We start from the raw sequence: 16,088 nt of genomic DNA on the forward strand, positions 1-16,088 counted from the left end.
AGTAACAAGTTGTACATACTTATTTTAATAAGTTACGTAGAAGAAAACTAATTTGACGTCGTTCCTTGAGGTGCTTATTCATCCGCCTCGTGCGTAGTAGGCACTGATGAAATTTTAATGAAGCAACGCCTCGAGGCAATAGATGGGCTATATAATTGACCAGTGGACACCCCTTTTTCTTGGAACGCGAGGAATGACCGACAGAAAACAGTATCAAAGGTACTCACCGTCCCGGGACATGCCAAGTCGGAGGCATTTTTGAAGTCGACAGTATTGACATCGGTTGCGGTTCACCCGGTCAACTAGGCACGCCTTGGAGCGAGGGCACTGGTAGTTGACCACGGAGGACTGAGAGCGCCTGAAGAAGCCCTTGCAGCCCTCGCATGTGATCACGCCATAATGGACCCCGGAGCTCTTGTCGCCGCACACTTTGCACGGGATTATCTCGATCTGAGCTGTATGGACGAAAAATAAATTATTAGTGAGTATCATTCATTTTATTAAAGGCTATCTATTATGAAAAGTAACATTTTTATTATTTCCCTAAATAAAGCTGGATTAGAGCTGAAATATTTTTAGTGATCATTTTTTGCTCAAGTAATTAAAATATTTGAGAGAACTTTAGTAGAAATTATACTTATAGTAACTATTTTAGCAATAGAAGAAATCACAGAATAATTTTCTTGGAATTTGCTCAGAAAGAGAGCATGGATTCGAAAAACGTTACTATTTGAGAGAACTTTAGTAGAAATTATACTTATAGTAACTATTTTAGCAATAGAAGAAATCACAGAATAATTTTCTTGGAATTTGCTCAGAAAGAGAGCATGGATTCGAAAAACGTTACTATAAGGTATATCTCTTGATGTGTTTTCGGTGCGATGGATAGGATGAAGTTTTAATTGGATTAATCCTAAACGTAGTCAATTAAGATGGGTTCTTCCGAAGTTCAACGAACTTTCACGACGAAACTTTTTCAACGGCCATGTCTTAATATTTTTTTAGAGCACGGCTGAGTTAGATTAAGAAAGAGAGTTTTCATACTTACCTCACAGAGTTTGTTATTAGCATTTAAGTCAAGAATTTCAAACAAAAATTATTTTGGCAAGAAACATCATCAAAGAGACTGATAAAAAGTAACAAAATAATTACTAAAGATCAAAACTGCAATAACAACCAAAAGCCATTATTATACAACCGCAGATATTTCAACCGTTGATGTATATCGATTCTAGCACTCGGTGTTACGCTCTCATCACAGTTATAGCACGGAATGTGACTGGTGTTTCGACGTGTCTAAAATAAAAGCGTCGTGTTAGCCGACGAAGTATCTGAAATCAAAATAATTCCTTAGAGCGCAAAAGGAAAACGATACAAAGTGACCGGTGTCAGTAAAGCAACTGAAAGGTTGACGATATACCGCAAAAACCAAAGTTAAAATTTGCATAATTTATAGGGCTGGCTTAATTTTAAATTCTATTGAGAAATAACAAACAAATTTCAGAATGGCACAAAATACATCATCATCAAAAACCATTCATCAGCAGGCACTTACCAATTTGTTTTACCAGGCAAGGCCTCCAATTAAAGAAAAGCAACAACCGGGAGAAAACAACGAACCAAAAAGCTAAAAACCAGGACAATCTTGGCACACTGTGGAATTGACTGCGATGAAGGAGGAGCGACGAAATTCCGAAAGCGAGGCCATCCTCGCGCCCTCGCCCATCTAAGGCCCTGGGCACGCACACGCCATAACGGTCGCAACGGCTCCAAATGGGCGGAATACAAAGCAAAAGAGAGGAACGGGGGGGAGGGGGCGATTGGCGGAGGAGTGTCAGCGGTGCAACCAAAGTCACTCTTGGGGCGATGATAGCACGGTTAGGAGAGGGGGAGGGTTAAAAAAGGAGGTCACATGCTGAAGTGAATCCCGAGGAGGATGCGGAGGAGTTACAGCGTGGGCCGGAGAAGTAGTAGATACCTAGCAATAAAGAAGACAACAGGAGGGGGAAAGGGGGGGCGTGTAATGGAAAGGAGGCGTTTCGCAGCGAACGCGCGTTTCGGAAGGAGGAGGGGAGGGGGAATGTTTTTAATAGTGTGGGGAAATGTTTTTAGTACACAAGGGAAAGAGAATAAAGTGGGTGGGCTAGAGGGAGGGGGTAAAAGGGGCTGAGGAGTAGTAGGCATGGGGGGAGACGGTAGGAAGGGAAAGGGTGGGATTGCGGGGGGGGGGGGGTTGTCGCAGAGTGGGAGAGAGTTAGGTGGCCGCGCGCGTTGAGAAGATGCATCGAGTCGGTCCGCAAATAACTCTGGAAGGCGGTTAGCGGAAAGGGTTTGGATGGGTGTGTGGGACGAAAATAAAGATCGGGAGTGTGTAGGGAGGAGGGAAGCGGAGGCGATGGGGAGACGGGTAGTGAGAGGGCCGGAGGTGAATTTATAAAAGGACGGGAAACAATCCCCGCGCTGCATCATTCACTTTCGCGCGGTCGCGGCGGTGATGAAGGATCGTGGAAGGTCCCTTTCGCACTCCATCCCTTCGGTCGCCGCCACAGGCCGCCATTTTTTTCTACGAATACGGGACAGAGAAGCGGAACGCCATTCTTATATTCGCGAAATTAAACTCATTCTTCTTCCTGTTAAATGAGACGAAATCAGTCTCCCTCAAGCGGAAAAAATGGTGCCCTGAATGGTATTCTTAAGAACTTTTCTCCTACAGGGAGGGTAGATTTTAATATCCTGTCGGGTATTCAGGCGTTTAAAATTATATTACTGCATCCCTCATAATACATACATTAATAAATGGAAACTTTTTAATCAGGCACATGCCACTGAAATGCATCTATAAAATGCATTTCAATACTAAGCAGTGGCATTGGAGTAAACTTATTCTCCAATAAGTTGGGAAAGGAATCATTCATAATTTTCTGCTTGCGTACAACAGTTTAACACAAAAAACTTATCTCTTAAAATAAAGGGAAACGATTTGAAAACTGGAAAAAACAGTTAATCGAATAATCGCTACATTTACGCGCGGTACGTTTATTGAAATGGAACGTGACCAAAACGGTAATACTATAAGTGAACAACTTGACTCGATATTATTCCAAATTTAAGGGGATAATTCAGAATGTCAATATCAAATCCAGCCTAATAGCAAGCAGGACCCAGCACCGCCTACGCAAAGAAATTAATCATTGAGCAATAAATGTGACCTGATTATCTTACAGAATTTATTGTTTCGGCTTACAGATATTTTAGTTCTTAATAAATCAATGTCTGATATTACTTGTATTCATTTGTTTTTGAAAAGTGCCAGAGATCGCAAAGGATGGGTATTGAATGTTCAAAAATGCTTCTGGACATTTTGTTTCAAGGCCATTGGTGCAAGTACGCGAGAACCATAGGTTCGCGTATGACGAGGAAAAGTAGAATTGCAAAAATTCAATACGCTTTTCGCATACTGAAAGGATATGATGGAAAAACCTGTCGCTTCTTGTAACAGGTAAACCCGGGAAAATTTGATGTAGAAATACCGAAATATCTACTGAAGCTGTTCATGATTCAGAAAACGAAATTAGATGGAGGGACGGGACTGGGGTGCAGCAAGAGTGGAAGCAGATGAGGGACATCTGCCGTTTGCGAGTAGCTGGCTGGCACACGGGTGAAAGGTACGATGGATGATCGGTGAGGGGGAGGGAGAGAGAGAGTAGGAGAGAGGGTGGTATGGAGAGAGAGAGAGAGGGTGGGCGAGGGAAATGTGGGAAGGGAGAGAAGACAATGCATGGGGACGAGCGCACCTGTGCAATGCCCCGCGGCAAGGGATGAAAAATGGGGGAATAACTCAGGGAAGTTTGGGCGTTCCCGCGTGGAATTCAACTGCGACGAACATATTAACGCACGCCGGGCGCCGACGTTTCGAACCCAAACGTAAATACTCAAAGAGGGACTATAAACAGTTCAACGGGATCCAGACGAAACCACTGAATAGGCGACCGAGTTGCATGCCGTGCAATCGCAACTCGGAAGCCACTGAGCACGCTGCGCCTAAACCGCTGATCTTGAAGAGATCTGCTGGCAAGAGGAATTACCTTCTTCTATTCCGCGCTGCGACCACGAAATCGATTTACTGCTATGCCTCCGCTGATACCACAAAGGTTGCGAAGTTCGAGTGGCGTCACGAATCCGTGTGGATTTCCGGTATTTTAAGAGCAGGGTTCGGCAGAAGAGAGCAGTTTCCGAAACCCGTTTCGGGTTCATTGCTGTCATCCGCATAGGCATGACAGATATCAACGCCTGCTATACACCGCCGGAAATTTTTGACGAAATCACACGCAAATGGGACAGGCAAATGAAGGCCATTGACAGAGGAACGAAAATTTAAAAAATATTAATGTTTCATAAAAGGGTCGATGACACTTGAGTTTCGACGAGGTCCCATCTAGACGCCCAAGTTGCACGAAGTGCGGAGTTTTATAGGCAAGTAACGTCGCGTATGCCGATTCTTAGGAAGTTCCACGCTACGAGTAAGCTAATGATATGCCGAATTTCTGTCCTCCCACGTTCATTTCTTTCCACTTCACTTCTTTCTGTCTCAGTATCGGCACTAATGACCATAGCCAATGATATCTCCCACTCTATCTCGTCGAAAAAAATTCATTTTAAGCATGATCCGGGGTGCGACTGGAATTGTGGCACTTCAAACTCCCGTGAGAGGAAATGTACTCTCGCGAGAACTGGAACGGGAATTATTGTAAAATGGACCATCAAAAACATACTCGAGAGCTTAAATACTTACAATTCAAAACAAAATAATGAATTCGACGCTGTGGTGCATAGAAAATCGTTAATAATTAATAACTAAAAACTAAATTAATTAAAATAAGTAATTAATAATTAAAAAAATGCGTTATTCCCAAAAGAAATTGACATTTGATATGGCGGGCTTTCATTATTCTTTAAAACAAAAAGTTTTCAAATTTCGCTTTACACGATTTTCTTGCTAAAACGCTTCGATTGAAAATGTATATTAAATTCAAATCTTCAATATTTATTACAACACCACATACATCAATAATTACACATTCATTTTTTCACGCAATTCCTCATGAATATCCATATAGTCCTATTATTATTAACTCAGCTAAAGAAGAAGGCAAATCAAATTCTACATGTTAAAGAACTTAAAACGCAAGTAAACGAATTGTGGCGTGTCTGTGTCTTGTTTATTTATAGATTCACTAATTAATAATTGTGAAAGAGTGAAAGTATGGTAAAGTAAAAATGGTTATTCTAGAATGAAAAACGCATCATTCTATCGACTTATAAGAAAGAAATTAAAACACTTTTAGGAATAAGTCGAGATGCAGATATTTAAGTCATAACATTCGTGCCCAAAAATGTCATCATTATATAAAATCGTATGTTGCAAATTATCACTAATGTTATGTTTTCGCGAGATACCTTCAACTTGCGTGTCGCTTCTTTTGTTCCTGATCAAATTTGACTTGGGAGTGGTAAATTACGGATAAACAAGCAAAATCTGGTTCTCTTCAGAACTGCTAATGGAGAATAGGTTGCTATAAATGGCATGACAGGAAACTGATACACGCCCATTTCATGGTTTTCGACGAAACTAACACCACATTTTTGTCTGATTCTGAGTACTAGGATAATAATGCGATACCTGGGTTATTCGCCGCATATAATTTCATTAGAGAACACTTTCTCATTGCTCGTATGTTTCTCGTGAAATGAGATGAGCGGCGGCCGATGAGGGGGAGCTGCACCATTGCAACAGTAAATAAATCTTGGAGACAGTGAGCCGAATACGACATTATTTTTTTCCTTTGGGGGCGCACACGATCCGTACGATATATAGCACAAGAGGGAGGGAGAATCTAGGGCGCGCATGTTTTTAGGACCTACCGTATCAGCGGCCGTTTCGTGATTGACGCATTCTGCGGCTATCGACCTCTCCTCCCCTTTTCTCGCGTTATTCCTGATAATCGAGGAAAAAATAAAAAGAATAAACAGCAGTTCCCCATCAATCCGCACCAAGAATATACTTCCGGGTGTGACCAATCTAAGACGAAATAAAACAGTATTTATTCTATTTTCCCAAAGGTGGGCGTAGTGAGTGCAAGGACACTAAGGCAATAGAAAAAGTATTTTAGTTATCTTAACTTGGTTATCAGCATTACTACGCTCGTTAGGTCTAAGGGTAGATACGAAGAAGGATAAAAATTATTTCTATCGCTATATTTTTTCTAGTCGGAAATACTAGAACCCAAGAAAATGAAAGTTACGGGAAAAGACTGATAATACGAAGGATACGTCAATCGACTGAAATTATACTACTCTCGTTCATCGTTTTTATAAAATTAAGCATTGCCCGCTAGCATGGTTTTCCCCATATTTTTCTCAATTAAATTTAATTTTGATTGACTGTAACTTTTTTGGTCAAAATTTCATTTTATTACGAAAAATTGGTAGGAATGCATTCATTGTTCTAGTATTTGGTTTATATTTACTTAACCTTTCATCCTACGATGAAAATATTATGGCATGCATGGCCAATTTTGTTAGCAATAAATTGATTTTTCTAGAAATCGGCCGATGGACATTATTTTCATTTTTGACACAATACGATCAGTCACAGGTAGCAATTTCCATCAACTTGAGGTAGATTATTTTTTTCCGTTCAAAATAACTTCTCACTGAAGGAATCCTGTTTCTTTTTCCGACTCTTTCCCTCAGCCATAGAGCACTTTTATTTCCTCGTTCATTTCGCTTTATCTCGGGCAACACGATGGCCTTTCCTTTCCTGATCCGTGAATATAAAAATGGGAAAAGAATGGCCCATCGAGCCAAAGTTTTACGATTAACTTTTTTTCATGATTCTTTTGTATAAGGCCACTGACCCCCACCATATTGAAATAGGGGAAATAAAAAAAACTCGAAAAAGGGAGGCTGAGGATATCAAAATAAAGGAGTTACACGCAGCTGAAGAAGAGGTCGATAAAAGTTGGCTCGTACTAGTTGAAAACAGCTCTTATTTCGGGCAGATGCTCGGTTCCTAGCTTCAAGCAATAAGTCAGGATCTTTTATCAAGATAACGAAGCTTTTGAAAGGATAAGATAGCTTATAAAATACCAACTTTCCGCAAAGAATTATCTTCATGACTTATAGTATTCCTTGTCTTCGCACTAGCACAATCCGACTGACCCAAAATTCACATGCAAATAGCTATTTTAAACACTGAATTAATTGAAACAATGACAATCATCAACTCCAAATGGCTCGTGGATGAATTGAACAATTACCAAAGAAGTTTTCTGTGGACGGGGCCCCGTGGCACAAAGAAGGTTTGTGCGCACGAAGTGTCACATGATTTTCACGAGGCGGAAATTATTTCGGTCAATGCTCTAAGAGATTGAAATAAAGACGTGAGTATTAGTCATTCCAGAAGAGAGTTTAAGGAGATAAATAGAGTAAATACGCCCTTTTTATAAGATGTCATGAAGAAACATTTGCTAGGAGAGATAATTTTCCACTGTCTACCGAACATGATGACAGATTGGAACGATCGACGAAATAGGCCAAATCATTACTAAGCTTAAGAATACGAGCGTATCGGGCTCCCGATAACGTCGAATCAATCTTATATGCCTACATGCCTGTTAATTTGTCAATGTTTATCCGTCAATGATTTTTGCTTTTTTTCGTTTCTCATATCAACCTGACCGTTCGAGACGAAAATTTGTTCTCCGGCGTCGCTTGTGATGACGCCAGCCGCGAATGGTGGAAAATCTGGGGCAAACGAGCCGGGTTCCATTACGGATGATTTTTATCTCTTGCCATTACATAACCGAAAAACTTCGAACTCGATGGACGAGGTAAAAGAATATGTATTTCGATAATAATGAACGTTCAGCGCATATTTCTAACCTGTTCTTTAGATTATTCACATTGAGGGAACTTAGACAGTTTGGCCCCTTTGGAAATCTTGTCTCTACATTTACCATTTATTCATTCAGATAAAAAATTACTGAACGCTATGCCGGCTCTAACATTTAAGTTTAAGTGCTGTGGTGGAAGGCTTTTTAAGTAAAACAAGCTAATCGTACAATCGCTTACTGTGAAGACTTGTATGCTTCGAAAATATTCTCGAATCAGCAGTGTAAGATGACATTAGGCACTAGGCATTAAACACAATCGAAAAACGAAGTGCGATATCAAATAAAGATTTCCGAATAAAGATTTCCAAAATTTCCACATTATAGGAATCTTCACAAAATGCTTTTAGAGGATATGGAGAGAATCTCATAACGCACACACACTCAGAGAATAAATAAACAAAGAAGTTGACAATACTTCTAAAAGAAATTATTGAGTGAACCTCCATTAAATATTGGTTGATAACCAATAGTCATCTTTTATTTACAAATATTTGATAACACTGCGTCCACATGGGTTATATATACTTTTTGTAATGAAGAATGAAAAAAGGTATGGCGGAAATAATAGCCTTAGTTTATATGAAATTCATTCTTAAATCCTTGGAGAGATGTTTCCCTTTTTGATTAAGCTAGAATTTTCGAGTACCACGAATGGATCTCGCTAATTTTCTGTAGCGCGTCACAGATTGAACCTTATTTATGTCATACAGGTAACATACCCGTACATATATTAGATAAAATATTTTGACTTTAAATAAAAATTAATAACAGATAAACTTTCGTGCTTTCAATACGCCAAAAGCATTTCTTAATTTGGAAAAGAGGTTTTAAATTAAGTGAATATGAATATTTCATTGTTATCTCGGAGCAGACATATTACTCGATGATGCCAAAGATAGATGGTGCCAAATCATTTGCATTCCACTATAAACTGAAGTCGAACTACGCAAATTAGACAACCATATAGGTGGGTAACACAAATGAGAGGTCAACGAAGCCTTATGTAATAAAATGGGAAAACCGTGTTTTTTCTTTTATAGTTCCAAAATATAATTCAAAACTGTAGTTCCAATTCAATAACCAGCAGTACAAAATATAATTTAATCTTGTAACAAAAAACGATAATATTAAGATTGTTTAAATGAAACCACGCAGTTAAATATTATTTTCCATCAAAAACTCACGGTTACCGTAGATCGTATTTGATAAATCGAAAGCAACTCACACTTTACATGAAATGCACAAACATGTTATGTTCACGTGCTTAGGATATTTCAATTATTTCCATTTGGACCTTTATATTACGACCGTAAAACAAACTCATTTTGCTCACGTATCATGACGGAGAAAAATCGACTGCTCTACACCAGTGATTTGCGACACATGGAGCCATACGAGATACTCGTAGAAGCCCGCAAATATTTGTTTTCCCACTTTGACCGGCACTTGTGATATAATACCAAACAAATTGCAAATAATGTCGATAGCACGTGAAAATACAAATAATACAAAAATCTAGTGCTTGTATTCGCAGCAAAGGAAGAAATAATGGAAATAAATTTTCCCAACGAGTATAAAATATTATATTACTGTAGAATTCCATCCTAGAGAAATGATGCTCACCCACGCCTTTACGACTACACTGCACGGGCGAACTCCAATGGTTTGAAAAGTGTGTTCGAATCCTGCTTATAAATAGTCCCCCTTACACTTGCTAACTCTGGAGGCGGGAGCCGCGAAAGGGTCATTATGCAAGGAGGTTGCTAGCGCAAGACCAGGGCGGACGGGCGAGCGCTCACGCACGACTCAAAAGTGGACGGCACTTTTCCTTGGAGGGGGCCAAGACGTCAAGCACGTGCTCGAAGACCCCGTAGTGGCGCGGGCGGGGTATTAGGGGGTGGGGGGCCAATAGACTACGGAGTCACCCCGAGGCGGGTTCCGTGCGGCGCCTTCAATGGTGGGGACGGGGTCGAGTGCAACGGGAACGCTGATGTTGGGGGTGGGGTGGATTGAGCGAAGTCCTGGGGCTAATAAAATTTGTATCGGGCTCACAATTCGGATCGCGCGGAATGCAGACAGATGACCGATTCTCCTCCTCGCACCCTAGACTGGGTTTAAGCCGACAACCGCGGGGACGGCTACTCACCGGTCGATTGCCGTTTGCGATTATCATAAAGCATTGTAACATGATGAAAAGCAATACGATAAATCGCAGCGCGATGCTAATTTTATGACACGATAAAACTTGGTGGGTGAGATAATGAAATCCCAACGGAGACCCTCCGTGAAACGATGCGCGGGTGCTTAAGGGATTAGCGACTATGCCCGCGTGGAGACTAGGGATGAGGACATAAATCAATATAACATCAAAAATGTCCTAAAATCGTACGGGGCGGATGTAAATGGGATTCGTGATGCTATTCATGCGGCAATAGTATTAAGAAATGAAACTAGATGTCTATTTAAATTCGAAACTTTAGCGGTGCTAGATCGACATCTGACTGCCTCTCTAGCTGGGGCTCCATCGCGATTTCCGCAGAAAATTAGGAAGCCCATCTAACGACCCCATTCTGCCTATGGAAAAAGGACCAAATAAATAGTTTGTTACTTTTGTTACATCGTATGACCACAACTATTCTGATGACCCTCCGCCACGTTTCCATCCTCTTGCATGTTAAAATGTTTAATGCGGGCTCTGAATTGAATTTTTATTTGACAGCACATCGTTACGCATGTAAATGTCTACGAATTATGCTCTAAAGATATACGAAGTTCATCTTCTGGGGTGAAAGAAGAGATACATTTGCATACTATAGTTCGGTCAAAGTGTCGGTAATATTGTGAAAACTTCTCCACTGAGGTTGGTCTGAAAAGTTTCCAACCAAACAAAGATAAAAGATATTTTTTATGAAATTTTCTGAGGTCGGAAACTTTTCAGACCACCATCGTAGCGGTTTGTTGTGTGTCATTATTAATCCGCCCACAATATATACCAAAATTATGGAAATATCTGTATAGGTCATTAAATTTTGCTTAAACAGAACCCATAATTTTAAATTAACGTAATTTACCGTAGAAGAGAAAAATGATCAGGTTTTTGTAATTTTGTAATGAAGTATGCTTAAAGGCGCATGGAAAAACATTGACGTAAAAAAACACGAGTAAAAACATATCTACCGGTAGGTATACTGCCGTGAATCAAAAGAAATGATAATTAAAAAAAATACACCATAGTGTTTAAATTATTGATTTGGGGAATTTTTAAATCCCTTTCGTGTTATCATTCCTGGAGGAAATATATGACTGATGCATATCAAACGTTTAGCGAAATACTTCCTGAATTTACAAATATAAATGGAGCCCAAGTGCAATCAATATGTTATTTATTTTATTTGTCTATATTATATTACACCCTAATTATTATTATTATTATTTGGGATACATTGCTGTTAGGCGATAAGCCGGGTGGAAATGACATGATATAACAAACAGTAGTCATTCTTAAAACATATCACAGTGTCATTAAATAGTCGTATAGTAGACTTACAAAATAAAAAAAAATGAGAAAAAACAATATATTTTGATACAGCCATACACCTTCTGCCGTATTGCATTTAACAATCCCATCATGTATACCTTTTGCATTCACGCCTAAATGATTTAATGCTTTTGGGTAAGGGCTTAAAGAGTTCATCAGACAGCTGGTTCCACTCTTTGATTCCCATATTTAGGAACGAAAACTTGGCGGTGTTTGTCCTTTGGGGCATGTATTTGATTTTAAGCGGGTGATCATTCCTGCCGAGATAACATGGCTTATTTACACTCTCGTTCAGTTCTTTCCAGCCTCCGTCAGCTTTCAATATTTTAAAAATGGCACACAGTCTATTCAGCTTCCGTTTGTTCTTTAGTGACCCCCATCCTAGTGAGCCTGGCATGTCGCTTACACTGTCAGTCTGCCTATGTCGCCGTAAAACGTACCTGGCAGCCTTCCTTTGCACTGCTTCTAATTTTTTCACATGCCCTATTTCAAAGGGATCCCATACTGTGGTCGCATATTCGACAATAGGCCTTACAATTGTTTTGAAGGCCAATTCTTTAGTTGATTTAGTGCTTCCTTTGAGGCTCCGCATGACCCAGTGGAGCGATTTAAAGGCCTTGCCTACCACATAATCTGTGTGAAGTCCCCACCCTAAGTCTTTACTTAGGTGTACCCCTAGATATTTACAATTATCTTTTGTTACAATCGTTTCTCCCATTATTTTATATACCCTTCCCTCACCTGCCTTCCTTTTGGAGAATGAGATGTGGATAGTTTTTGCAATGTTTATCTCCATTTTGTTGATTTTGATCCAATTAGCCACGTTATCTATGTCACCCTGCAGAACGTCGCGATCACTGCTGCCGCTGATTTCCCTATAGAGTATACAGTCATCAGCGAACAATCGTATTTTGGAATTGACACATTCAGCACGGTCATTCACGTAACAAAGAAACAGAGGAGGACCAAGCACGCTACCCTGAGGTACTCCGGATGTGACGCGGGTTGTAAATGTTATATGTAAATATTAGCACAGTTTTTAAGTATTTAGGATCACATTATTCAACCAGCCATATTTGAACTTCGGATTGTTTCACTCATACATTGAGAGCAAGAGATTCTATTAGGATATCCCTTAATGAATGATGTCAGGCGAAACCAATACATAGAAACAACACTATACAGGGATTTACCCATAGAAAAATGTTGCAGTCAGGTAAAGATCCCGTCCAAACATTCAGGTGTAAGACCTAAGCGGAGTGAATTTACGGGAACCACGTCTTTACGGCAACCATAGACAGCACAGGATGGCAACACAATAATTAAAGGAGCTTGATGATTGATAGATAGTTTTGCTCGTCAGTGATACGGAAAACACAAGAATTAAAATTTGTTGCCACCAAACCCCTTTCCCAGAGATTTCCATAGCACCAAGGACGTCGCATCTTTCGAAGTAATAATTGAAGAACGACGCAAAAGTTTTAGACAGCGTCAACTACAGCCTGAAATGAATAAATTACAGTATTTGCAGGCAAGGAGTGTCGGAACCTCATGTTAGAACGCCGACAAAGAGTGTAGTGCTACTGGCAACCTTCAAAGGAGACAAATAGAATGCGAAACCACAGGGACGAACAAATCTCGAGTACTGGAGTAAGTTAGTTACACCAACTTGTACTTCAAGCCGAGGCAAGGGGGTCCGCGGAGCGAGTGGAAGAATTCCTCCCCGCCGGGATGTGGCTGAAAGGGGAAGTCTCGCTACTGCCCGAAAACTAGACAACGAATAGAAACTTCTCGAAAACCAGGTGCGTTGGGAGGGGGGAGCGAAGGGAAGTAACAAAAAAGGGGTGGCCATGGCGACAAACGTCAACAAGTTAATCGCCACAACGGATACGGAAGAACACGCAAACCGCAAAAGTGTTGAGAGGGGAGGAGAGAAGGTGGGGGTCCCGGCCGACGGAAGTGAGCACCGAGGCGATGGTGTCGGGGAGTTGAGGTTGGCAAAAATTAAGGGCGAGATCTCCTGGTGAGGGGAGCGGGGTGAGGAGGAAGGGGGGCGGGGAGGGCGGTTAGGGGCGGAGGGATAAAAGTGCGGAATGTCGAGGCGTGAGAAGAGAAAGGTCAGTGTGGGAATTCCGCGCGTCGGCCGACGCAATCTCGGCGCAATCTCGGAGGAACAAGTAAAGACGTTGCGGCCGGGTTGTTGTTTGCTCTGGCGGGGCAAAATGGCTTTGAGAGGAGAGAATTAGTTTCAACGACACCCTCTCCACCCGCTCAATACCCTCGACTCGCGTGACTTTTCGTGTAGGTGGAAGGAAGAGAGCGAGCGAAGCGAAACTTACGGGGGAGAAGGGGAGAGGGTTTCGACACGCTCGCGAGGTTGTCAAATAATTGCGGTGATTGTGAGGAAAATAATGTCACCAAGATTATGTTTCAGAGTAAAATTTTGTGTTATTTCAGGAAGTTAGAAAATGAATGAAAACTCACACATAGGAAGGATAATGAGAAAGACTTGAATAAAACCGCAGGACGTAACGGTCTCGTAACTTGCAAACTTAAATGTGTGTCACGCCCGAGCATCGTTCGACCTAAGCAAACTTCGTCAATGAAGACTGGCTTTCGTGACGAAATATAGGTAAAACTTTGAAATAATGATACAATTTCAAGGCGCGTACAGAGAAAATCAATCACTTGAAGAGACCAGTATTAATTTGAAATATCCCATCGATTTTGTTTCAAAATATGGCAAATTCGTCACGCTGGTCAAAGAGAGTCAATCTACTTATTTAATGTAAACTTTAGGCAAATCTGAAAAAGTGAAAAAAAACCTCTAGGATAAACTAGATGCGAAAATATGACTGTATTCGCCAATAAACTAAAGTTGTTGGGAGTTACAAGTAGAGTCCAACAACAAAGACGGCACAGTTCCAACATTGTTAAGTCCAGCGTCACAGGATCACTTCTACTCACCCAGGATAATAGCAAACAATTCGTGGATAATACCAATTGCATTATGTAGAGGAAACACTAATGAACCATAGCCGGAAAGGTATGATTGTATTTTTATGATTGCTTCATATGAGACCCTCAGTTTTAGGAGAAAATAATGGCACGGACATTTTACGCGGTCGAATCTTTTAAAGAGCACAATGGATGGCCGGAGACTGATGGAACGTTAATTCAAGATAACTGGTGGTTTTCTCCGAGGGTAGTTCAATGGTAACGCAGTTTCCTGTCCACTGACCATAAGATTCCTATGTAGTCTCCTTACGTATTAGCAAAAATTATTACTATAACTGAGTTTTTAGAGCTTGACAATCCGTTTCTAATTTTAATTTCAGCTCCGTGTGACAGTTGTGCTCAATGTTCTAAACCGTTAACTTTCGCGCAACTTTTTCGAGAGAGGGAGGTCCAAGAAATACTCGGAGAAAACCAAGTTTTTCAACGCACATGAAACTATGGCACATAGTAACGACCTTCATGACCTGTGTGTGTGAAGACCTTCATAATTTTATCAACATAACCCCTTTATAATTTATTCCCGAGTTCAGCGCTGGATTATTTAGGCAAAAAAAGTTCATTAGGGCAAATTCGAAGGAACCAATGATTTTTATGCTCTAATTCTATTCATAACGACATAAATGAAAGACGATTACATACTGCTTCCGTTAATACAACAATTTCAATATTCTCATTCAAATATATTATCGTGGTATTAAAATTAAACAATAAAACTATTTTACCGAAGAAACACCATTAAATTTAACATATTTTCTGAGAATGAACTAATAAATTTCAAACGCTTGGTTACAGCTTATTTTTATTTTAAATCTAAATGATACCACTTGAGCGGGAAAAAAAATTCTCACGACTAGAATAATCAAGTTTGGTACTTCCAAAAACCATTACGGCCATGATGCATGACCCAGATGAGAAAAAAGCAATTTTTTAAAGAGAATACCAACTCGTATATGGATATTACATCACGCGGAGGGAGAGAGAAATAAAAAGAAACGCACGGACACGAACGTATCTTCAGACTATCACATGCTTCACCTCGCCGTGCCTTTCGCGAGTAGCGGCGTCATCCATCACCTAACACACAAACGCACAAGAAAAACACGCGCAGGAATATTCACACACACACACACACACACACACACCCTCGCCGACTTTCCTGAATCTCACAAATGACGCCCTGCACGTATCCCGAGGAATTCGCAGAGGGATCCGGTAGAACGGAGGTGGACGGCGGAGGAGAGCGGGGGGCGGAGCGTGAGACGGGTGAATGCCTTCTTCCTCCACTCCCGACGGGACTGTCGAAAGCACGAGTTTTTCGCGAAAAGTTACGCCTTACCCCCGACGGTTCTCTTGCGGGCGACGAGAAGAGAGAGAGGCGAATGATCCCTTTAATCGAAGGAAGGTAGGCGAGTGAGGGAGGACGTGAGGGAGTGAAACACGAGGGTGGAGAAGGGGGGGGGGGTTGACGGCGAAAGGGACATCTGTTAGACTTGCAAAATTCCAGCCGCCGCCTCCCGCGCCGTCGCGGCGAGGAGGATCGTGAGGTAACGAGAGTCGTGATGAATGACCGCGCTTCC

At 41.0% G+C, this 16,088-nt stretch overlaps 1 protein-coding gene across 2 annotated transcripts in view; it reads right to left on the minus strand.

Annotated features, from left to right (window-relative positions):
* The window catches only part of Hr3 (Hormone receptor 3), a 597,218-nt gene that overhangs the window by 95,604 nt on the left and 485,526 nt on the right, over window positions 1-16,088 (minus strand). For both annotated transcript variants that reach the window (XM_071590462.1, XM_071590471.1), the window contains exon 2: window positions 228-455. In XM_071590462.1, the coding sequence (XP_071446563.1) occupies window positions 228-455 (228 nt within the window). The remainder of the gene's footprint in view (window positions 1-227; window positions 456-16,088) is intronic.

Source organism: Hetaerina americana, unplaced genomic scaffold (genome assembly GCF_022747635.1).
Source record: "Hetaerina americana unplaced genomic scaffold, ioHetAmer1.1.p SCAF_1, whole genome shotgun sequence".
Classification (NCBI taxonomy): Eukaryota; Metazoa; Arthropoda; class Insecta; order Odonata; family Calopterygidae; genus Hetaerina; species Hetaerina americana.